The following is a 25,650-nucleotide window of genomic DNA, read 5'->3' as shown; positions in this document are numbered from 1 at the left end:
CCGGAAGTCAAAATAAACATGTAACCATCAGAAAAGAGAGGGGAAGAGACACTGAGCATCCACCAGCTAAAACAAGGAGAGAGGGTGTCAGAGGCGATGAATAAATGGCTTGTGGTGCATTTTACAAGGTGCACGCCAAACACATGCAATCCTTATAACAGGAAACACATTATTTATTGTGTTATACCATTATGGCCATCAGATTCAAGTTTGGATTCAAGTTAAACATAAAAAATAATTGATAACAATGTTGATATTAAAAGATTACTACAATCTAATTGTGTCCCTTCAGAGCAGGGACTTGGAATGGGATCTGTCCTGGGAATTACTTTTGGAGCATTTTTCATTGGAGCTCTTCTCACAGCCGCCTTGTGGTACATCTACACGCACACACGTGAGTAACAAATGCTGTTTATGCTTTTCTGCTGTGCACATTACTTAAATTTCACTTTATGTGACTTTTCAATATTTTTAAATTGAATTTAATTGAAATAGTATAAATGGAGCCCAATAGGCTAAGTCATCCTTTGAATATTTTATGGCTTTGATTTTCCAACAACAAGATCTCCTTGCCATCACTTTTCTTCACCAGACCCATGTCTCTCATCTTCTGATGCCATTTTACCACCTACATAGGTTTTATTAATATTTCCATGATTAGGCGCCTGTACCAGGTGAAATTATAAAAGGATGAGAGGCATGGGTTGTGTCATTAGGTGTTTTAGCTGTGTGCCATTACTGGGAACCAATACAGCTTGTTGAAGTAAGAACATGATCGCACAACTGCGCAGCAGCATCAGTTATCAAGGAGAACCAGCTGCTTTACAATGCAGAAGCAAAATATTTTAGTGAGCCTAACCCATTTTTTGCATAATCAGCCTCCTGAATCATGAACTTTTGCATCGACAAGGGACCATCAGAACATTCTATATCACAACACATGGAAACGGCTACTGTGCATTCTGGTGTACTCTGTTGGGACAAATAGTTTATGTCTCATTTGTGACCCTTTTCAGTTCCTTTGCCTTAATCTGCTGCCTTGACTTAAGTGAAGCTGCAATCCCCAATTTACACAGCTGCTGGGTACTGAACATAGAGTCACCTTATAATACTGTCAAAGGTACAAGATCCCTCAGCACCAGACCTCCATTACTCATCCTCTGACATGTTTTGCCCTGTCCAGTGGTTTAAATGTAGAGTTAATATCACATTTCTCTGCCTTCTAATTTCCTTGTCAGAAAGTCAAGTAAAGCCAGAATTATGCTGCCATTTTAGTTTTTCTTTAAGTGAACATTATTTCTCTTTCTTTAGGCTCTTCAGTTAAGATGCAGCCCGTCCCAAGGCTAACTGGAGGCTCAGAAAGTAGCAGCACAAACCACAGTATTGACAGCACACAGAGTACCCCATGCAGTACAAGCAGCAGAGCATAACGTGACATGTGACAATGTCTTCACAAGGACTACAAACATAGGGGAAGAGGCATATTGAGAAGGGCCCTAAAAGCCCAAACAACAGTATTGTGACTTAACATTGAAGACTCCATCAGATGGAATTCATTTTGACAACCTACTTTGCCTATTATAGAGCACTGCAGTTATTGGTTAAATGGAATACATTAATTCTTTGGCGGATCCCTGATGACCATGGACCAGTTTTGGTTGTAAAAAAAATACAGTTGATCATACAAGTCCAAAAGTCCAAAGCACCTGGGAACTAGGTTGGGGAATTTTTTTTTCTCCCTAAGAAACATAAAGCTATAAACATTTTACATATGAAAATATCCATCCAACCTACAGTTATTTACTTTTACATGTAGTTTAACTTGACAACAGAAACTTATTTTGAGCGTTGTTTTTTTCCAAACCCCATGAGGAAAGGTTGTAAAATCCAGCTTCCTTTTTTTTTTTTTTTTTTTTTTTTTGGTGTGATGACTTGCCAAAGTATAAAGTGTAGCAGATAAAATGAAAAAATACCTCAGGAAAATGACAGGATTCATGTTTTATGGCACCAGGATGGGGCTAAATACAGTGAAATGCACATCCTGGCTTGAATACTTTCAGAAATATTTTCACATTTATATTAACATTCTAGTTTGTGCTAATGTCATTTTCTAGTTAATTTTTGGATCAATAACCCTGATTGCTAAAAGGTAGAAACCCATGGTGAGTTCTAGTCATAGACATCAAATAAATATTATCTGTTCCTACTAACTGCTAATATGGGCTAAAATATCAATTGAATAAAATGAATATATAACTCAGAATTAGGTAACCTGATGAAACATTTAATTGTATGTTAGCTGTAATGTTTGCTGGAAAAAAATGTAGGAACCTTCTGGTTTAATTTGGAACTGACATAATGGATTGTGTCCACAAGCTTCAATGGCCAAAACTAGGTTGACATCAATGAAAAGCTTCTGAGATCATTCATGAATTCATTGGTCACAGTTGACCTGCATTTTACCTTACAGAGGTTCTAGTATTCCTGTAGTCTTGCATAGGAGAAGAAAGCATTTCATCAACACTGGCCCTTAAAGCTTCTAAGGTTTTGGGAACTTCTAGATGTAACGCTGTGCCAACATAACATCATAATGTTTTGGTGGATACACGATTCACTAGTAACTGAAAACATCTATCGATCTTATAGATACCTGCAGGAACTGGCTAAAACTAACTGGAAAAATACCTACTAGAAAGAATAAAACATCCTCTCCTCTTATTGCTATTGTGATTCCTCAAATTAGCAACTCTCCTTCTTTTGTAAAGCATTAGGATGAGTGTTCAGGTGATTCAAACATGATTCAGTGAAGGAAACCTTCACAAGGTGACTTATACATGATCACACTAAAACTATACAAGAGCACACCAAACCTATACAGTATCATATTTATTATATACATAATCACAAATTATCTATATATGATCACACCAAACCTATACATAATCACACCAAACATGTACATGATCACATCCTATCTATACATAATCACATCAAACCTATACAAAAGCACATCAAATCTGTAAAAGAATACACCTACTCTATACATAATCATGGCCAAGCAAAACTTTTACAACAGCACACCAAACCTATACAGGATCTCACCTAAACTATACAAAAGCACATAAAAACATACATATTCACATCTTATCTACACCCAATCTATGAATAATCAGAATATACCAGGTCCATCCAACCAAAAAACCAACCATCTGGAAATTTACATTTGAGGTTGACATACCCTTTAATGCCTTCAATATTTGTAACCATCATAACAGCAAAAACATAAAAATATTTTGAGAAATAGTCACTGTAATCAGTATTTTTCTATTAAATACACATTTATTAGAAATATCTGAATTCAAAACCCCATATAGCTAGAAATGTCACAGTTTAATTTTTTTTTACTATGTAAAAGCTTTTTTTGTTACTAAAGGTTGGATTTGTGTATTAACCAGTAATGCTACCTTTTTGAATATAAAAATTACTGGGGTAATGATGGCTGCTGACTATACCTTGGTAGGTTTGATTTCCTTTTTTTTCTGTAATGATATCAGATGATGGTTGTATATATTTATTCATGCTTATGTATTACTTGTAACAACAAAATGTAATTTAGTGTTTTTAGAATATATATATTTTGGATGTTGGTACAATATATATACTGATTATAATCTCATGTTGCACTTGATATGTACATCTGTAAAGTTATGTGTGACACCGTTTTCTGTAAAGAAAATGAAATGAGAATAGATACTGTTTTATCCTTTTTACTACCTAAATATTGCCTAGCACATGATATTATTGCATGTTACCCGCCATATTTAGGAAGACTGCCTAAATTAATTAGTAGCAGCCTTTGTGAAGTGACCAACGATAAGGATTCTTTTAGTAAAATTCCTTAAAAGAATCTTTGTGGCCCATAAAAACCAATCTGATGCCAAATGACATCTCAGTGTTAGATAATATTCAATCGTTTAGCAGCATTCTTTTTTAAGGCTATTTAGATAAATGAGGCCAGATTTTTTTTTGTGACATGGCTGCCATGTCCTAGACTACAAATCAGCTAGTTCCATAAGGCAATGATAAAAAGATAGTATTTGAAATAAAATAACTCCTTCAGTCAATCATCTCTTGTGTTAATGCGTGTTACCGTAATATGTTGTGGTGCCATTTGTTATCAATGCGCTCCAACACAACACCAACACACATGTTGCATCACACACACTTCCATGTGTTGTGGTGCACAGTATGGGAAAAATGGTTTGTGTCTGATTTTATATCTGTCTTGGTATGTTGTGAGCCCATTTTATTTGGCTGCTCTAACACAGTGCACATTAACAAGCAAAATAACGCAGTTAAATGCATCGCACCAGGATAGACAGGTGTAAATGGACCCTAAAGCTGACCTATAGTGAAATGAGATTTACCTCCATAACCTGACCATTCTGTCCTCTTAAAGCATAAAAATACAAGAGAGCACAGTAGCACTTATCTGTAATTTAGATCACGCCCTGAGCCTCCATGGTGACCAGCCACATGACCAAATTATTATTTTATTGTTACAAGAGGGTAGGATGGTCAGGAAGACAGGAGGTAATGTTCAGAGTAATCTTTGTACTGGTCTGGTTTGTTCATCTTAATAAAGAAAGTCACACTGTTTCCTGAAGGACACATGGAGGCTTCCATTGATGGCCTCTCATTCTGCAAATGTCAGTTGCCTTGTTATCATGGTGATCCTCTACAACAAGGACTATATTTCTAATCTGAAGACTTGTTTCAAGGAAGGAATTTAGAAAATATTGCCCCCAGCTTCAAATACTTTCAGTATTTCCAAATCAATGGTAAAGGGCAAGCATGCATCCAAAGCAATTTTTAGAAAAGTCACTCAAAATACTGAACTCAGTATTGGAATATTAGTCAGCCACCACGATGGAGGTAAGGAATATCAGGTCTAAATTTTCATTATAAAATGTTCAAAAGCACAGAAATATGGTAGCTGTCATTGGTAACTTGCAGATTTTAAAGCTGGCATCATGTTCCTGTACGCAGAACCTAGAGGGCCATTGAACACAGGGTCAGGCATACAGGATAAGGCTTTAGACTTCACTGCCTTGTTTTGTTCCATGTTAGTGACTTAATGGCGGCCTCCAATTTCTTTTTCTACTTTAAGGTCAGAAAATGTTATAGAAGTTATGCAAATATTCTCCAAAACACAATAATTGGACTGATTTATGAAAACTGGAAAAGACGTTTCTCAGAACCTTTGTACCTTTTAAAAGCTGAGGTCCATTTGGCCACAGTCAAAAGTGCTTTTTTTGCTCTCCAGTCTTCATGAATCACCTGACCCTTGACTCCTTCACTTCTGCAGGCCAGTAAATGTTACAGTCAAATTATGTAGCTATCTGGAATGCAGATATTATTGTTTTTTTCAGTGGATGTGTTATTACAGCCACTTAATGTGTAAATTGTAACCCAGAAAATAAAGTTTTTCAATCCATGTGTCTGTGGATGTAGTGAAATAATGATATGTTGTTTTTATTTTATAGCACGAATTTTATAATAAGCACGAATTTTAGAACTTTTCACCTTATACACGGGGTTGGTGGTGGTCAACCTATTGTATACAGGGGGCCTTAAGTGCAGCCTCTGAGACCATTAAAGAGCTGCACATAAATTTCATCAATATAGTGCTGCTAAATTAATCAGGGACTGCGGACATACTACAGGAGAAGATCAGGAGTTGCAGACCTTCTACGGGAGATGGTCAGGAACTTCAGACAGTCTACAGGGGATATTCACAGACTCCAGACATACTACATGAGATATACAAAGGCCCTGATTTACTAAAGCTCTCCAAGGCTGGAGAGAATACACTTTCTTCAGTGAAGCTGGGTGATCTAAAAACCTGGAATGGATTTCCTAAAATCATTTGCTTTTTGCTAGCAAATGTTTTGAATCCTGAACTAGATCCATTTCAGGTTTGCTGGATCACCCAGCTTCACTGATCAAAGTGTATTCTCTCCAGCCTTAGAGATCTTTAATAAATCAGGGCCAAAGACTTTTGACATTGTACAGGAGATGGTCAGAGACTGCTGACATACTACAGGGGATGGTCAGAGACTGCAGACATACTATAGTAGTTGTTGGAGATTTGGGACATGTCTTATTAGACAATCATAGACTGGAGACATGAGACATGTTATATGAGACTGCTAGAGTTAACCGATCACAGTCCTTTCACAAATTATTAATTCCATATCGTCGTCTCCTTCACTTCTTTTTTTACATTACTTAAAAAACTTGTTCAACCTTTGATTTTCAACAGTAAAGTCCATGATAAATGACCATGACATGATAAAAGTTTGAAGGAAAAATAAAAAAAAAGGCAGAAGAGTGCAGAAAAACCTAAATAGGATCTGGCATATACAATACTTTTCTTTACTCTTATTAAATATTTTTAACATTAAAAATCATTATGCTGGGCTGGAAGGTGTGTACATTAGGTGGCAAAGAGACACTTGCAGACCCTGGGCTGCACGCTGGGCAACATGGCACTAGACAGTACATTTTATAGTGGAATTCCTGGAAAAAGTGTATGTATGTTTTTTCTGTTTAGTTGTGGATAGTGTAGGGAAGGGTTCACACCACTGGTAGTTTAAGTTTTTGGATCCTGGAGACTCAACAGTATGTAGAATGACTGAGAATGAAAGGAGATATCAAATATCTCTTTTTGTTCAATTTATTCTTACATTAGGGTATCCTGTATGTAATGTTGGTGGTATGTGGATTTATTTTCAATCAATTGCCCTTCCACAGTTAAGTAAATTGAAATGCACCTAACATTGTCTTTTTAAAAAAAAATCTTATTTAGGGTTAATGAAAACTGTAAAGAATATTATGTAATAATACATTTTTAACATAGGTTTAAAAATGCATGTAAGCGTTCCTACTGCGAATATATGCATATTTATTCCTTTTTTTATTAGCATTTTAAAGTTTGCCTTTAAAACGCAGGAAAATGTCTGTGCCGCGTTTCCCCCCATTTTCCTGCGTTTTTCCCACGTTTATGTTTCAAGTGCTTATAAACACGGTGTTTTTTGGTGTTTTCCAGCGTTAACCCAACATTTTAATTTTTTAAACGTTGCAGGGAGCGTTATAGATAATGTTCATAAACGTGCCTCAAGGAAACGTCCTGGTGTGAATTAGCCCATTAGAATGCATGGGAATTACAAACATGGGCTTTTAAAGCCTCAGGTTAAACACTGGGAAAAACATCTTTGTAGACTAAGCCTAAATGAAAAATGTACACATATTCCCTCTTAACCCTGGCAAGCACTCACTTACCATCGTCTCCATTGGAACATTTAGCCCTATCTGTTCTTGTGATAGCTGTAAAGTGTAAGATTTGCCATCATTTTCTTTCCTGGTGGTAACGCTCATCAACAAAGATATCGTCAATGGGAACACAGACAACAGTGCAAACTTAATAGGGGTATTGCTTTTTCCCAACTATACCAAAAAAAAAATGAAAAAAATACAAGTGTGACTTGTGAAGCTGGAAGCGGTAACCCAGAGTCACAATCGGGGTAGCTAAACCTATGGAAAACAATAGTAAATCACGACTTACCTGATCCGCCGGCATCCTTTGTTTTCTTTTGCGTCTTCTTTCTTCCTCCGGCCGGCGTTCTCTGCAGCTGATGAGTCACAGGGAAGTTCCTGGTGATGTCAGTGCGTATGGACGTTCTGTTCAGGGCAAGGGAGGAAATTCAAATCCATTTGTATTTTATTCAATACAAAATAACTGTTAAAACAAATTTTGTACAGCAGTACATTGTCTTCCATGAACATTTATTTCACAGTATAACATCATATATGAGTATATTATTTATTTTACAATTTTAAAAATAAAAAAAAGAATTATTTTTTTTTAATTTATTTATTTAATATGACATGATTTTGAGTTTTGAACTTTATTATACTCATACTATTATATTATACCGTAAAATAAATTTTCATGAAAAACTTACCACTTTTAGACAAAACAGGACAGAAATGAACCACCCCAGAGTTTAAAGTTATGTTTAAACCTATGCAAAGCCATGCATACAGGTTAATATACAATTGTACAATTGAAATACACATGTGTAAATTCTTCTATTTGCCAGTACATTTGTAACTGACCGGTTACCAGATTGAGATTCGTGCACCTCTGCCAGACTATAAAACCAGGAAGGTGACACTACTTTCTATGTTAGAGTTTTTTTTAGCTACTTTTTATTGAGCATGAAAAATATAAAACACAAAAACAGTTGAGGAAAAATATTTAGTAAATAGATTATAGGTTATATTACAACATGAAATTGGACATGTGTACAGTAGTCCTCCTCTTATCCTGGTAGATCAGTGAACCAGTCTCTATAAAAGGTAATGGAAGAGAGCACAACAGGTTGCCACTTGCTTGTCAACCCCATCCATTGAACAGAAGGGCACTGTGTGTACAGCACTTGTTCTTTCATTTGTCACTGGAAACTATCATGAAAGATCATTTCCAGTGACCATTATTTCAAATGTGTACATATCTATAGTAATCTATAGATAGATATTACATACCTATGTAATAAAAATGTTAAAAGGAAAGCAGACTGTACAATATATATTATTAAACTAGCATAAGTACACACAGTACACAAGTTGAAGTACAAACACCCCCACCACTCCAAAAACATGAAGTTCTACATTACCTTTGTTTTCTTTAAGTACAAGGGTTGGGGTACTGAGCCTGCCCCTGGTTGAGGCCTGTTCTTAGCAGCTTGGTTAGGTTTGAAACAAAACAATGAATAGTGAACAGTGCCAAAGGCTGTTTCTTATCCCTATGTATTCACTTACATTTGCCCTTTCTTGCTAAACCCAGAAACATTAAAAAAATATTAATACTGTAACTTACTAGTCCCCAGATGAGCAGGCTGCATTAGTTTTCTTTTTCAGTCTATCTGTGCATAAATAGTGTGTCACCCAGACTTCAAACATGGCTTCTTTTTATGTGACTTGCAAGAAGAGGGGGAATTAGTAGTTTACAGAAAAAAGAAAACATTGTTTGTGCTTTTTATAGTTCAAATGAAATGGCAAAAATGAAATTTCTGGCATTATCAATTTTATTTGCTTTCTGAAAATCTTCTAAGCCTGTAAAATTAATTAAAAAACATCTAGTAAACTGCAATATAATACATTTTTAGGGAACTGGGGTCCTTTTAACCTCTCAGTCAGCAGATTTAAACTTTGAATCATGTCTCTAGATGTTTATCTTGTTTGCTTGGAATTGCTAGTTTATTATAGCAATAATGATCTCTGCCAGTTCATGAAATAATAGGCACTTTCTTTCCAGTATGGTCTCTCTCGTCTGCCAGGAAATGCCCAACCCAAGGTCATTAAAACGAACATGCACATGTTCTTTCCTGTACAGAGTGAATGGCCCAAATCTTCCGTGTTTATGTTGAAGAGCGGTACTATCATATAGGTACAGAACAAAGGCCTGTATCCTAATCAGCTATAATAATGATTTTATTAATGAAATTTTGAATGACAACCAATATGTCCATCATGGCAAGACAGGGGTCCCTAGGCTTGTGTGTAAAATTTTCCAGATCAATTTAAAGAGTGTTCAGGGCATGGGTGAAATATATATATGGGTGGTTGGGATATAAGGGGAACTGTTGTTTTATGTAATAGGTTAACGTAAAATAAGAAGTTTTAGCAGTTATAAGTAAAGAAGCCTACACTTGTGGTCTAGCAGTAATGATGGGTCCAATTTTACCTACTAGCACTTGCAATGAGGGGACAAGGTCATAGTCATTTGGAGGTTAAGCTGTGCCAGGCTTCTTTATTATTAACATTTTTTATTGTTTTTTTATAAATCCAGCATACAATATACACATAACACAAAAAGAAGAACTCAAATTTAAGTATAAAAAATATGAAAGTGATAGTGACCCTACTAAGACATAATAAACATACAACTCACATATGAGAAAAATGTCAATGTGTTATCTATCTATTTATCAGCAATCTAGTTTTGCAGATACATCAAAGTTACTCTCTTGACGTAGAGGGACAAACATTGCCCAAACATCTGAAATATTCTCATTTTGATATATAATATCAAAATATTACACATTATCTTTGAACATAATCCAGGGGCCCCAAATAGTAGTGAACATTGAGGACGTATCTTGATATTCATGATAGCCTTCTTCCAATTTACATATTTCATCCACCCCCCATAACCAGCCTTTTAAAGGGGGTTCCCTTGAATCTTTCCAAAATTTTCGGGATCTGGGTCTTAGCTACATTAAGTGGAAAATGCACTAGAGAACATTTTTTTTCCACTCCATTGCATTTGAGTACAGTTAAAAAGTACACTGTATGGTGTGACCTCCACTGCACACCCTGTTATTATCTCAATCAGTTGGAGTACTTTTCTGCAATACCTCTCTATAATTGGGCAAGACCACCAGATATGTGACATTGTACCTCGAATCCCACAACCTCTCCAACACAATGAGGACAATTGATGTAAAACTACAACACAATACCATCTAGCCAGAGTTTAAGGTGGTCTATTCTCTCCTCTAAACAAAATTTCAAACGGAGTGAGCGCTCTCTCAGAACGTAACGGTGTGGTAAAGACCTCACAAAATGGCATAGTTGTATATATTGCCAGTGCTTTATCTGTCTATCTTTATCCAAAGGGACAAGCTGTGACAATGGGAGAACTGAATTTCCAAAGATAACCTGATGTAACAGCAACCTCGTATCTGGTGACTGTCCCAGGAAATCCCTTTGAACCCCTGGGGGGAAATATTGATGGCCAGTAATTGGAAGAAGGGTTGAGTTATATAACCACCCCTGTTGTCCATGCAAAGCATCCCAGCATCTCAATGTCATTAAGGTAAGGGGCGAAGTATCCATACCTAAAGATCTATATTGTTTAGGAACCCAAATAGCCTTATTTAAATTGACTGAGCAAAGTTCAATCTCTAACAGAAACCCTCTTTTAAGGAATACACCATACTTCCAATTTGGAACTCTATTCAAAAGGCAGGCATTATATTACTGTTTAAAGTCTGGGAGTCCCAGACTTCCTTCAATTTTAGAGCAAAAAAGTGTTTTCGAAGAGCTCCTAGCTCTCCCCGGGTACTAAATTCTGTATTTTCCGGCGTATAAGGCGACTGGGCGTATAAGACAACCCCCCACTCTAACCAATCAGTTGGGGGTCGTGTTATACGCCCAGTATTGTACTGTTCCTTCTGCCTGTCAGATCTCGCTATTGTGCGAGAACTGAGAGGCAGAAGGAACAGTACAGTACTAGTTCTAGGGAATGAATGGGCGCGTTCCTTTAATGAATGGGCTTGTTCTAGTGGAGAGCCAATCCAGGCTCTCCACTGGAGAGCCAATCCAGGCTCTCCACTGGAGAGCCAATCCAGGCTCTCCACTGGAGAGCCAATCCAGGCTCTCCACTGGGGAGCCAATCCAGGCTCATGTCCTCCTGTGCAGGCTCGCGTTGCTGCACAGGAGGACTCGCGCAAGCTGCACAGGACGCTGGACGTGAAGGAGGACTCGCGGGGACGCCGGACGTGAAGTAAGCTGCAGGTAAGTACCGTACCCGGCGTATAAGACGACCCCCAACTTTGGCACAGATTTTTTCAGGGGTTAAAAAGTCGTCTTATATGCCAGAAAATACGGTAAATGTAGAAGCTAACCTATTTAGACATTTACAAAAAGCGGTAGGTAATTAAATAGGCAACATTTGAAAGTCAAATAGTACCCTAGGTAAAATATTATTTTTTACTACATTAACCCTCCCTATCCAGGATAACCGAAGCTGTTTCCAGCATTGGATATCTTCCTCAATTGAACTTAGCAATGGTAGACATTTCGTCCGATATAGACCCATCAGTGAGGGTGTTATCTCAATACCTAGGTATGTTAATGTTTTTGGGCACGATGTAAAAGGAAAGTTACTTCTTAATCTCTCTTCCATTGATCTTGGTATGTTCACATTAAGAATCTCTGATTTGGTTAAATTATTCTTAAAATTAGTTAGGTAGCCAAATTCAAAGAATTCTGACAATAAGTTAGGGAGAGACATATCATGTTTCTGAATAGTAAACAAAATATCTTCTGTATAGGCAGTTAATTAATATTCTTTTTTACCAATCTTAACACCCTGTATATTATTATTCTGAAGCACTATATTCAGGAAAGGCTCCAAGGATATAACAAAAAGTAATGGTAACAATGGACAACATACCATTTACACAAACAGATGCAAATGGACATGAATAAAGGGCCATAATCCACCCTGTACATTTTAAGTCCAAAACCCATATGCTTCAGAGTCAGGGATAAATATAGCCAGTCCACCCGATCAAATGCCTTCTCTGCATCAGTGGACAGAAATTGTGTGGGCTGGCTACATCTCCGCACATAGTGTAAGATAGACAGACTGGTCTCAGTAAACCCAAAAAGGATTAAGTACCTGAATTCTCTTAGCTAATACTTTTGCAAACAACTTCGCATCCACATTAGGCAAAGAGATGGGACCGTAACTAGCACATATTGTAGGGTCCTTCCCAGGTTTATGTATAACTGTAATATGGGCCATCAACATATCTTCACAGATAACACCCTTCTGTGATAGCTCAATATTATATCTACATAAATGTGGGAAAAGAATAATATTATATCGTTTATAATATTTCAATGTAAAGCCATCAGGTCCTGGTGTTTTACCAGCCGGAGATGAACTGATAGCTTCTCTCAATTCATTTTCATTAATATTATTTTCTAATTCAGACAATTTTTCAGGGATTATTTTATTTAACTTTGCTTTTTTAAGATACGCTATTATCTTCCCTTTCCTAATGGCCAATGTTTCTGACGACTCTTCTTTCCGCACCTGATAAAGCTTCTGATAATCTTCCCTGAACAATGCAACCCTTTCCCTCGGTTGATGGACCATTTCATCATTTTTATTTTTAATCTTAGATATATAGGTCCTAGCTTTCACTTTCCTCAGAGCATTTGCCAAAGATCTGTCTTAGTTTTTCCCCCATTTATAGAATCTCCTAGCGACTTTAGAGATAGCATATTTAGCCTTTACATTCAAAATTTGCTTTAATTGTGTTCGTAACTGTGTCAACTGCATGGCCTGCGTCTTCCATTGCGACTGTTTGTGTATTACTTCAAACTCTGCAATCTGATCTAGTAATTCTTTAGCCCGGCTGTTACATCTATAGGGTTGCTAGGGATGTCTTTAAGTGTGTGAGAAGGCTCGTGTAACAGTGGGGAGTGGGGGAGGGAGGCAGAGAGGGCGGGAGGGCAGTCTGAGGTGAGCAGTGCTTTCCTGTCACTATAGTCTTGTAGTGCAATGTCTGTGCAATGTTCTGCAATTCAATGTCTCATTAGCTTCAGTGACTTCTGTGTCATACTCATTATATATATAAATAAATATATGTTTAGCATTTTTATTGTTGGTAGATCATTTGGACTTGGTCATTTAAAAAGTACCTGAAAGCCAAAAAAGTGTGGGCACCCCCGCTCTAGATCATATCCTAGTTCTCTTTCCCATGATCTAATGAAATGAGGGGTGCCTGGACAAAGTTTCTTCTTCAGAATATTATAAATGGAACTCACTCCATGTAGAATTCTTTTTGCAGAATAAGTAGCTCAAAAGCACAAAAGCAGTAGGGGATCCAAGTACATCTCTTATAAGTTCTAAAGATTGGAAAAATCTCTCATTTAATTCTTTTACAGAGGGAACTTCTTCATGGGTATGTATCTCACTCACTCTTGGGTGATCCTCCCTATTCGACACAAAAAATGTGGAGACCTGTATTGCAGGAAAATGTCTGGGTTGTGAAACAGTGGTGTCAGTGGGCTTGGTTCAGATGAGAGTAGGCCCCTTTTCATCAAGTCATCCCTGAGAGACAAAGTTTGGGTAACTGTGGGAGGTGTACATGCTGATAGGATTCTAGATCATGTAGGGACCACAGGGGTCAGAGGTAAATTACTTGATGCCATATATTCGTAGAGAAAGATCCAGCTCTATTGATCTCTGTTGTGGGTCCAATCCACAATTCTGTGTATAGTCGTAGATTTTCAATAGAGACTAAAATCAGGTATAGCTAAGCCTCGGTTCGCTTTTTTCCTGGTTAGTATTTGACGGTTTATCTGAGCCTTTTGTCCTCCCCATATACTTGAGTAAACTACTCGATCCAATTGAGGTATGAAAGATCTCAGAGGTGAAGTTGCCAATGTATAAAAATAATATAAAACTTTTGGTAAAATATCCATCTTGATCACGTTTATCTGCCCTAACCAGGATAAGGAAAGATTATGGTACGAACGAAGTGAATTTTCTATGCTGGATAACAGGGGTTTGTAATTAATGTCCGCAGGATCTGACAATTTTGAAGGGAAACGTACTTTGAAGGGAATACTAAATATTTTATGACATTACATTGCCAACAAAAAGGAAAAATCCTTTTCAGAGAGGCTACTTGGGTCGCTGGCACAGAAACATTCAGTGTCACAGTTTTGTCAAAGTTCACTTTAAAATTGCTCAAAGCTCCAAATCTCTCAATTTCCTGCATGACATTAGGGATGGATATATGTGGAGACATAACATATAGCAGAACATCATCTGCAAAAATGGAAAATTTACAGTGTTCTTTCTCTACCACAACTTCTTTAATATTAGTGTTCTGTCGTATAGCTGTAGCAAAATGCTCCATCACCAATATATACAGCATAGGGGATAATGGACAGCCTTGTCTGGTGCCGTTGTGTATCCCAAAGGATTCCGATCATATACCATAGGCTCAGGCCCCTGCTGACAGGGCTGCATATAAGGCCTGGATCCTTTCCAACATAATGGGACCCCGCCCAAGTTAGAAAAATGTTTCTTGAAGAAATATCCAATTAACGCGATCAAATGTCTTTTCGCCGTTGATTGACAGAAGACAGGTAGGTATACCTGATTTCTGAACCCAATTGGTCAGGGAAGTGGTTTTCAATAGATTGTCTCTGGTTTCCCTTCCAGTCACAAAGCCTGCCTGGTCCAGATGAACAACCCAGGGCAGTAAAGGATTCATTCTGTTTGCCAAAAGATTGGAGTATATTCTATTATCCAAATTAGTAGGCAAGATGGGTTGATAGCTGCCACAGATTGTATCCTCTTATGACTGGATAGGGACCTTTTCAAACAGTATATTAGAATAGAATTCCTTAAAGGAAGACACAATCTCTGTCGGGTGAGATAACTGCCCTGATCTTGTGCGGATACAGGGGATCAGAGTTCCCGTTAACCTTGGATGTAAGACCCTTGCCAATAATTTCCCAGGCCTATTACCATGTTTGAAAAATAATCGGTGGTTCTTGTCTCAAAGTTTAAGAGAGAATTTGTCCATTAAGGACCGTAATTGTATTCTTTTCTGGGATAAAACTAGTAAAATATCCACATCTGAATTTTGTTTATGGGAGGACTCCAGAGAGGCGATAGTCCTGAGCAACTCTACTATGGTCTAATGGATTTATTGTTATAAGTCTTCTGGCAAATTGGATCAGGTATCCACGAACAACAAATTTAAGTGCCTCCCATTGGGTAGGGAGGGGGATGGAGTCAAATACAATGATCATTAATAAAATATTTATTAATCCTGGAAACCTCTGTTACACATACCATGTCAGATAATAAATTATCATTAAGCTTCCAGGTAAAGAAAGAGTGGGGCATATCAGAAATTTCCAGAGACAGAAAAATTGGAGCATAATCCAACCACAATAAGTTGCCAATAGAGGCAAAATGGGGGAGGAGTAAGACATGGTGGGACACCAAAAACATATCTAATCGAAGATAAGAGTTGTGAGCGGGAGAAAAATATGAGTAATCCTTGTTGGTTGGGTGTGTCACTCGTCATCTATTAACCATTCAGTGTTGGATAACAGCCTGTTTCAATCAGGCTATTTTGCATCTTGGGTAGGAGCTACTACTGGAAGAAGAATCCATTGATGGATCCATCACAAAAATAAAATCCCCTCCAATAATTGATTGACCCGTTTTAAAACTCATAAGTTTGTGAAATATATCCATACCTAGTGAGGTTGGAGTCTGGTTTGGTAGGTACACATTAGCCAAGATGTAAGTTTTACGACTTAGGGTCACTTTAAAAAAAAAGAATCTCCCCTCTTGGTCTATTTGTTGATCTTATATCTGGTAAAGGATCGATTTGTGAAAACAGATAGATACACCCCTGGATTTAGAATCCGCATTAGTACTGTGAAATCATTGAGAAAAATAGTGGTTGCACATTATTGGTAACCCCCCCTAGTGGTCTGATTCTGTCCAAATTTCCATGGAAATTTATTTTACATTGTAGGCTATAATTCCTAGATAAAACTCAACAAAATATGTTTAAAAGTTAATACATTTAATACAATAAATTACATAAACTTTAAAAAAAAACAAAAGTTAACAAAAAATAAAAATATATAGTTTAACAGGTAATATAACTGTACAGCAGTATATTATACATATATATATATATATATATATAGATATATATATAGAAACATAATTATATCATTATATATATATATAAATATATTAAATGAATATTTCTTTGTATTGGACTTAATACAGCTATTTTGTATTGAATCCAATACAAAATGATTTTGAATTTCCCGCTGCTAAGTCTCGGACGCACGGACGTCATGGGAAACCCCGTAGATAATGGCTCTGCAGTTAGCAGCTGGAGATCGGAGGAGGCAGACGTGTCCCCAGGACCTGCGGGGACCAGCAGGATGCCGGGGGACAGCGACGGAGAAATGTGTGGTTTTTTTTAGGTTAAAGTAACCCCGAGTGTGACTCGGTATATCGGTAGGATTTTAAAACTTAATAGATGTGCTCAGTACAGAGCACAGAAAGATATGGCTCTACTCGGCCATGCACTAGCCACACCCCCTGAGTATTGTTAAAATGCCACAGCCTACCTAATATTGTTGCTGACTTTATGATCACAAAGGACAGATTTATTGATGGCTGCTTCCAGCAGGATAATGTGCACAAAACTTGAACATGACAATGAGTTCTTTGTTCTTAAATGACCCCTATATTAATCAGATCGAAATGCAATAAAGCACTCTTGGAATATGATGGAACAGGAAATTCAAATCATGGAGGTGTAGCCAACAAATCTTCACCAACTGCATGATGCTGTCATATCAATATAGTCTTAATTCCTTGAGGAATGCTCCATACCATAGTGATATGTCATTACCACAGCCGAAGAACAAGTTTAGGAGGATGCCAATTAACCTAACTGCATGATTTTTGGACTGTGGGAGGAAACCGGAGTACCCTGAGGAAACTCACGCAAACGGGGAGAACCTGCAAACTCCTAACTCCAACCTTTTTGCTCTTAGAAAAATTATGGGATTTGGCATTGAGAAATTAGAAAGGAAACCCATTTTTGCTGTTTTGCTATATATTGTAAGTATTACCAATGTACAGTAATCAGAACATTTCACCATAGTATGCCTTTCATCCTTCTCCAGTCCTTTATTCTTCTAAAATAACTGGACAAATTATTTATGACATACAGAAGAGATATTGGCGCTTCTATGATTTGCACTTTCATCGCACATTGCACATGACATTTTTAGCTAGGGCTGTATACCTAATTCTGGGTGATCAGTGAAGTGTTTTCACTGACATGGTGCCTTGCCCCTCAGTTGTTTTGCTGTCTGGCACTTTTACTGACAGCTGACTCAGGCTGACTAGATTGTGCTGTAAAACTATAAAATCCTTCCCCCTTGTCTCCAGGGTTCATGGTCTAAATGTGGCACCTGCCCCGCTCATGAGGTCATGCCCAGCTAATCTCTGACATCCTAAAACACTACTTCAAAGCATTATATTGGGAATTTTAACACAAAATTCCACAATGTTTTTTTTTCCTGGTTATTAATTGTATTATTTAATGTATTAAATGCAAACAGTGCATTTTGGATTCTATTAAGACAAGTAGAATGTGAATAATGCTGTAACAAATCAGCTAAACTTTAATAATTAACATTTGATTGTAAGAAAATAAAATCTGATGGATTTTTTTGGGATGACGCAATTTGCGTATAATATCTTGCGGAAAAGATCTGGCATCCACAATGTGATTATCAATTAAACTTAACATAAAGCAGACCTATCACCAATCACCAACATTTTTCAGACCTATCACCAAATCACCAACATGTTTACTTTATATAAAAGGGTTGACAATATATATATATATATATATATTTATGTATATTTACAAACATAGGATAAAGGTGTGCTTGAAATGTGTTTTTTTTAAAAGTGGGAAGCCCTTCACCTTTTGTCTTGTGTAAAAAGTCTCCTGCTGCTGCACTGGGCTGATCCTTCTGCACCCGATCTTGGGCATGCGCCAAAGTGGCTTTTCCAGGCACTGTAAAAAGTGTAAAAGGTGCCAATCCCATGCATGGGCAGTAGTACAGATTCCTCTTTCCCTGATTTTACTAAACACAGGTTCTCACACTGTGCAAAAGAAGCTGCAGAAAGTCGGAGCATTCCTGGCTGGAAGAGATCCAGCACCCTCCTCAGCCTTACTATCCCTAACCACTGGATTTCAGTTCTTTGAATCACGGAGGCTCAGTATAACATTTTCAGCTTTTTGTTTTCAGTACAGAACTCTCTTGACCCTTCCACCAGTCATGATCTGTCTGCAGAGTAAAGTATAAAGAATGATGGTGAAATAAAAATGGTAAAATTTTCTTAAATTGTTTAATTAGTTTCTTGATTAGGGTTAAATGAAGGAACCAAAAACTGCAGAATAGACAGCTTTTATTGCAATAGGGGACAACTAAAAGGTTAAGCTTCTGTTTTAAATGAAGCGTGGAGGAATTAAAAGGGTTGGATTTTTTTTCAATTTATTTTTCATATTTTTACTGGTGACCAGTAAAAATGGTGGTCAGAGCTCACCTCACCTCTCCAAAATACACTGCAGAAGGATGTGAAGGTTGCAGGAGAGCTCTAGGGCTGGATTAAGCTTTTAGCACTGAAGATAGTTGGGAACTGAAGAACTGAAGAACTAAAGCACTGCATTGCTCCCCAATCAACATGAAACATGTTTGAGCAATGCCTGGTGTTTGAACACAACCCTGAAAGCAAAGTACCTCGACCCTGGTATTCATACCTCCAGGGTTTTCCTTTCTACTAATTTACCGTAATTAATCTTCCTAAAGCAGACATAAAGAATGTTGTTTGCTGGCACCATAGATATTAGATTGTACAAAGAAGTATATATACATTTTTCAAAGCAGTATATCTGACATTCACTGAAAAATTCCTTAGTGGAGAACTTTTTTTTACTGCCATTGAAACACATGGACTTGGAAGTTTTTGTATTTAAAAAAAGGCTTTAGTTCCTCACTCTTTTATGCAATCTTTTTGTTCAACCCACTGAATTAAAGCTGAAAGTCTGCAGTTCAACTGCGTCTGAGTTGTTTCATTTAAAATTAATTGTGGTAATGTACAGAACCAAAAATAGAAAAAAAGTTGTCTCTGTCCAAATATTTATGGACCTAACTGTATCCTGTGTTCAAACCCATGTTCCTGTTCTGCAGCAAAATGTTAAATTCTGAGAAGCCTAGCAATGAGATATAATGATATATTCACACAATAGACTCAGTATGCATTTCCTTCCTAATGTTTTTTTCTTGCTATAATTTACTGAATGTTTAAAATATTTTCTACAAACTCTTTATTTGTTAACATTCCTCAATCAAAGACATGTAAAAGCTAGCCATATTCACATCAATATTATTTTAACATGAAAAAATTTTTGGCAAAATCCCGCAAATTTTTTCATGTTTAGGATGTAAGTAATGATATTGGTGATCGTCAGCAGGCTAGGCTCATTAGCTAAAAAGCTTCTTCTGCTATTCTGTTTATCTCCTCTGATAAGCAGAGATGAAAAGAGAGATCAGTGTTGGAAATGAGGATAACGTGAATATCAGGTAAAGTGCACTTAATGCTAAATTTGTGTACAGGTTGACATTCAAAAATCCAGCCATAGATAACCTGGTTCCTTCAGATTTCCGGCATGGTTTTCGGAGCGCATTTTTAAATTTACACTGTTTTCTGAAGGTGCTGTTTATGTTTTGATGGCGCTGTACTCCAGAATCAGCTGTTGGGTCTCGCTTGCCTGTGCTTTCCTGCTCATTTCTTCTCATTTATTTGCTGCTGTATAGGCCCATTATGGATTCAACATCCATTTAAAGAACCGTACAGGTAGTCATTTTCTGTTAAATATATACAGCATATATAACCGTACAAAATCCAGTTTTTTCAAAAATCGGTCACTCCTCAGGTCCGGAGGTTGCCTGGATTTTTGAATGTCAACCTGTTTCAGATTAAAGTAATCATCGTGTTGCTTTTCAGCAATCAGATCTCTTCATTTGTTGTGTTAAAAGGAAAATTTAGAAATGCCAGTTATGCCTTGGAGATGCCCTAAAAGCCTTTGCTGCTCAAAAAGAACAATAAAACAAAACTAATGTTTTGCCAATAAACATAAAAAAAACAGGCCTATTAGAACAAGTTGCTGTGGATGAATAAATAATAGAGTTGTTTGTCCACAGCAAGAATAAACATGTTTGGCACAAAGACATGGGAGAAGAACCTCATGCCAGCTGTGAAGCAGGCTGGTGAAAGTGTTATGGTTTAGGGTTGTTTCGCTGCTTCAGGACCAAGGCAGCTTGCAGATTGTGAGCTTAGAATTCTGCATTATATCAAAGTTTGCTCGATGAGAATGTGAAGACATCAGTATGAAAATTGAGATGTAACTAGAATTGGATCTTTTAAAATGCAATGATAAAAAGTGCCATAGTAAACCAACCGAGGAATGGCTCGATTTTTTGGTTGTTTTTTTAATGTCTGATAGTGGTGGGACTTTAAATGGAACAACAAATTTGACTGGTTCCAATAGAACCAAACTAAATGTCAGATGTTTAGGATGAATTTTCTGTTAGCTAGAAACCGTGACACTACCTGTTCTATGGCTAACCCATCCCTTGAGGACCCTGGACTGATCCATGACTGGAAAGTGTTCCTTATGGTAGTAAACCCTTTTTGGCTGTACAAATAACAAAACATTAAATTTGCCACTACATTTTTGTCCCCACACCAAAATATTTGCATATGTATTCTTGTACAAGTAGGAACTTAAGTTGTGTGATTGGCAGTGCTGATTGTTATCTGAATCCTGAGGTCCTGTGTTTTTATGTAAATATGGTCTTCGCCACTAGGTCTTATTGTTACACTCACCCAGGAACAGGTGAGACTCTTGGCAAATACAGGGTGAGAGTCACAAATCTGCAGCCTTCCAGTTGTTCCATGTCGGCCTAACCCCCTTTCCCAAGCATTAATGATTCTATTTTATCCCCCACTGACTGAAATATCCTCCTAAAAACCCCATTTGCACAAATCCATCTCCCACCAACATTGAATACCAACATCGGGGGATTTTTACTTCTTTGGTCACTAATTACATTTTTTTCTTCCCATTGACAATAGAATTTGGGCATTTTATCCTATTATTGATTCCAGGGATTCCCCGGGATCATTGATAATAAAGCAGCCACCACACTGCAGGAGAATTTTCCAAATGCATATGTGCATCAATCACTGACAGTGACTACCAATAAATGTTTGATAAAATCACATTCACTGCTTTATAATAATACCCTGCATTGTCAAAGGATTCTTACCCTAACATTTCACTTATCACCTCACAACTTACAAATTTGATTACCAAAAATCATCAGCTAATGATAATACCCATGCTATGGCACTGCATATGCGATAAATTCAACAACCGCAGTAGAAGTGAATAGAGAAGGGCACATGGGTGTGTTGCTAAAACTGCAGAAGCAACAAAAGGCCCAGGAAGGTTGGAATGGAACCCATAGTCTATTTGAAAAAGAGTTAAACTAGTGAACAAAAAAATGAAATTGTAGTATGGATAGGTAGTGGAGGAGTCAAATATCTTGCACCATGTCAAAAAGCAGCAGATATATTGCTTCAGTCTGTTGTCCCCATTTGCCCGAGTATGATTTACACAATAAATCTCACAGTGATAAGAGCAGAATTTGTATTGTGATCAATGAGCAGAAAACAGCTGATCCAAGCAAGTTAGAATACAATGTAGAAAAGCAGTGAAGAGGGGTGAAATGGGTCATCTTTGAAACCCAGTCATCCATTACAAAAATAGCAGGGAAAAGGTCATCTATAAAGTTTATTGTTATATGGCTCCATGATCTGTCATTGATTTGCAAAGGCTCAAGAAAGTCAGCTATTTGGTATGGGAGCCCTTCTGGCACAAATCCTCAGGTCTCTACAAATCCTTAGCTTGATCAGACCACTAGGACAGAGGATGGGGCTGGGTTGATAGTAATTTGAAAAAATCTGTCTTGGTGGGAAATAAGCATCTGGTAGGATGTTTAATGCATGGTTCTGGATCCTGGAGAGAGGCTAAACAAATAAAAGAGAATTTGCTCAACAGTCTTCCATAGTAAATCACATACAAAACAAAAAAGAAGGCCCACCTGGCTTGTCTTGAAATCTGTTTAGATCAATTTGTGGTTGATAGAGTGCCTTCAAACAAGTACAACCATTCCTCAAAGCCAAAATAAACTTTTATATAAAAATCAAGATGAGTATGGGGTGGAAAGTTTCGTTGCCCAAACATCCCTGCCCGACCAACTTCCAATTTGGGTTGCTGAGAAAATACATTTTACAGGGTTTCAAGACATGCATTCTCCATGCATGCAATTTCATACTTTAGGGAATTGAAAAGACCTTGCCTAAACTGATATTTGAGGTCTGGGTTATTTCGCTGAATGACGTCAGGATTTACAAATAACCCCCTTAGCTATTGATGCCCCACCAAAGTCAATATGAAACTTTTACATGGCTGAGAATAATGTTCAAATATTTAAAAAGAGAATTATGCAGAATGTAGATGATCAACTCAGCACAACTGCACAGTTGTGGCTGCAGCTCAAAAATCAGCTATAGTGGAAGGCCCACAACTTAAGGGCAGTTGTTAAACTTCTCTTGGAGAGGACCCAGAGTTTGGAGTACTAATTGTTACTGGGTGCATGACATTGGTGTTGTTAGCAGCTAGTAGAGTACGATAGATTTAAAGTTTTATCTGGAGCCGCACCTGTTCTCCATAAAGTGTGTACAGTTTCCAAAGGGTAAGCCAGGTACTGGGTCAGAATGTTTAATAGGAATTCTATTTCAGGGTTCATCATGGCTGGATGATGCTGGCAAACTATCATGATAGAATAATTCCCTAGAGGAGCTACCTTGTTTGATTAGCTCTGCGTGTTTATGAGGCACAGAGTCTAAGTATCACCTTGATCTTCTTCAGAGCCTCTGAAGCGGGAATGTTGTGCTGCAGGTTGGTACCAGGTTGCGGTTCCTCATATACACACCCAAACAGGGCTAGATGGAGAGGACAACACTGAAAAGTCAATGACAAGCCAAGATGGCGACAGAAAATCTGGAAGATCCTGAGACTTCTAAGAGGTAAGACAAAAAGCATGGGAATGGCCAGGCAACAGTAATTCAAACAGATCCAGTATGGTACCAAGGGAACAAGACAAGAAGCCAGGACAGCAAGGGAAAGAGGTCAGTCAAGCAAACATTGGGTCAGGAACAAGAAACCATTCACAGTAGAAAAGCTGGTAAACTGCAATCATTCAGCAAGAAGGACAGGGAGCTGCAACCTTAAATACACAAAGAAGTGCTAACACCAGTGTGTCCTCCTGCAGAATTCAGTACTCCAGTGTTGACTACTGGAATCCCAGGTTATGATTTATTGTATCACAGCCAGTCTCCCCCTGGTAAAAGCTGCAAATTCAAAGCATTGCCTGAAAAGCGGAAACAGACTTTCGAGTCACGTAACAGGAGGTGGAATATTCCATCTAGCACAGACTCTACGTCTACATTGGGCGACTCTTTGGAGGGGTCAGGGGTAAAAAATAGAAGGACGCAGAAGCAGATTAGAAAGAGCCGTTATCAAAATGAAAATTTAAACTGCGTCAGACGGAAGATTTTTTTATTTTAATATTTTTAAACAAAATAGTTGCATTTCCCCTTCAGGCTCTCTGACAATAAAGGGGGTCCCCATGGCGCCATCTGCGAGGGTCACGACTAATTGATCCAGCAGGCAGACCAAACTCAGGACTGGGCAAAAGGCCAGGAAGCAGCTTCCTCACAAATACATACTGCAGGAAGGACCTGAGGTTTGCAATGCAGTTTCAAGGACAGGACTTCATGGAACATGTGACACACACGGTTTATATGCAAAGGTCATTCAGCAGGGATGGCTGCCCTAACTGTATACTGGCAGAATAGAGGGCAGGAGCTGCAGCTACGGATCTCCTCTCCCCTGTCTGTGGGAACTCCTCATATGAATAATTTACACTCACCAGGCAACTACTATTATCATTATTATATTATTGTTATACACCATTTCCCCAAGCATTTTGGTGGGGTTCAGATTCAAATCAAACCAGCCTCTAAAGCGTGGATTATTATACCGCAATGTTCCGTCAAATGTTATACTACCCCTGAGGAAAAAGTGCCTAAGCACTGCTTATCCTCCCAGTCTTGTGTCCTGCTTTCTGCTCCATTCAGGCAGAATAATTTTAACCTTTTCTTGTAAACTGAGTTTACCAACACATTATTGAGTGTATATAATGACAACTTCGGTCCGCAGCACAACTTCAGGTTTTAATTTCCATTTGTCATCCCATTAGGGTAATGTCTCCTTCTAAAAGAAATGGGGAGTGCAGTTGGTACCAGGACAGATAGGACATTAAAAGCAACACAAACATTGTCAGTGATTCTAGCTCTCCCTTGTACTACTGAAAATGTATTTTTGCTTTTATTTGCCTCTTGATTGGAAAGATTTATTATAACTTTATGTCTAAATGGACAAGAGGAGACAGATGTCGTCTCTATCCAAAACTAAATATAAAAAATCTGCTTACAGTTAAGCTTTTAAAAAAAAACTTGTAAAGAAACATGCGGGCTGCCACTTCCTACTTGCTTCTAAAATGCTATTTGCCTGCCACTGTGGTCCAGATGTTTTAATACAGTTAAGACATACAGGTTACATACAGGTTTTTTTCCATACTAGAGCCAGTGCCGTTGGCCATTCCTGTGTCACAACAAACGACCTTTATGTAGCAGTTAGACATGACCAGTTTCATGCACATTTTATTCCTCAGTGAACATGCTCAATTAAAATATTCCTTAGTCAGGGAAAATAATTTTTTTTCCCACAGTTCAGCGCCTCCAAGTCACAAAGCTAATTCTGGCATGTTTTGTTATTCGGAGGAAACTGTAAAGAACATCAAATGCCTCCTTGACTTTTCATTTTAGTCCCAGGATAACAAGGGGAGGAAGTTGACTCTTTGTTCAAATTGATTCTTGTGTTCAAACCTGACAGGAATTTGTAAGAGACTATTTTCAACAAGCACAGTTCTGCTCAATCCTGAAAGTAATGA

The 25,650-nt window shown here is 37.7% G+C and overlaps 2 protein-coding genes across 5 annotated transcripts in view; one reads left to right on the top strand and one right to left on the bottom strand.

The window, feature by feature from the left end:
- ENG (endoglin) overlaps positions 1–5,522 on the top strand; it is a 36,812-nt gene extending 31,290 nt beyond the window's left edge. For all 4 annotated transcript variants that reach the window (XM_072431195.1, XM_072431196.1, XM_072431194.1 and 1 more), the window contains 2 exons: positions 293–394; positions 1,312–5,522. In XM_072431195.1, coding sequence (XP_072287296.1) covers positions 293–394; positions 1,312–1,430 — 221 coding nt within the window. In that variant the 3' untranslated portion in view covers positions 1,431–5,522. The remainder of the gene's footprint in view (positions 1–292; positions 395–1,311) is intronic.
- CERCAM (cerebral endothelial cell adhesion molecule) overlaps positions 1–25,650 on the bottom strand; it is a 461,142-nt gene that overhangs the window by 165,891 nt on the left and 269,601 nt on the right. The gene's annotated exons all lie outside the window — the stretch shown is intronic.

Source organism: Pyxicephalus adspersus, chromosome Z (genome assembly GCF_032062135.1).
Source record: "Pyxicephalus adspersus chromosome Z, UCB_Pads_2.0, whole genome shotgun sequence".
In the NCBI taxonomy this organism is placed as follows: Eukaryota; Metazoa; Chordata; class Amphibia; order Anura; family Pyxicephalidae; genus Pyxicephalus; species Pyxicephalus adspersus.
This window is presented reverse-complemented; position numbering and strand designations above follow the sequence as displayed.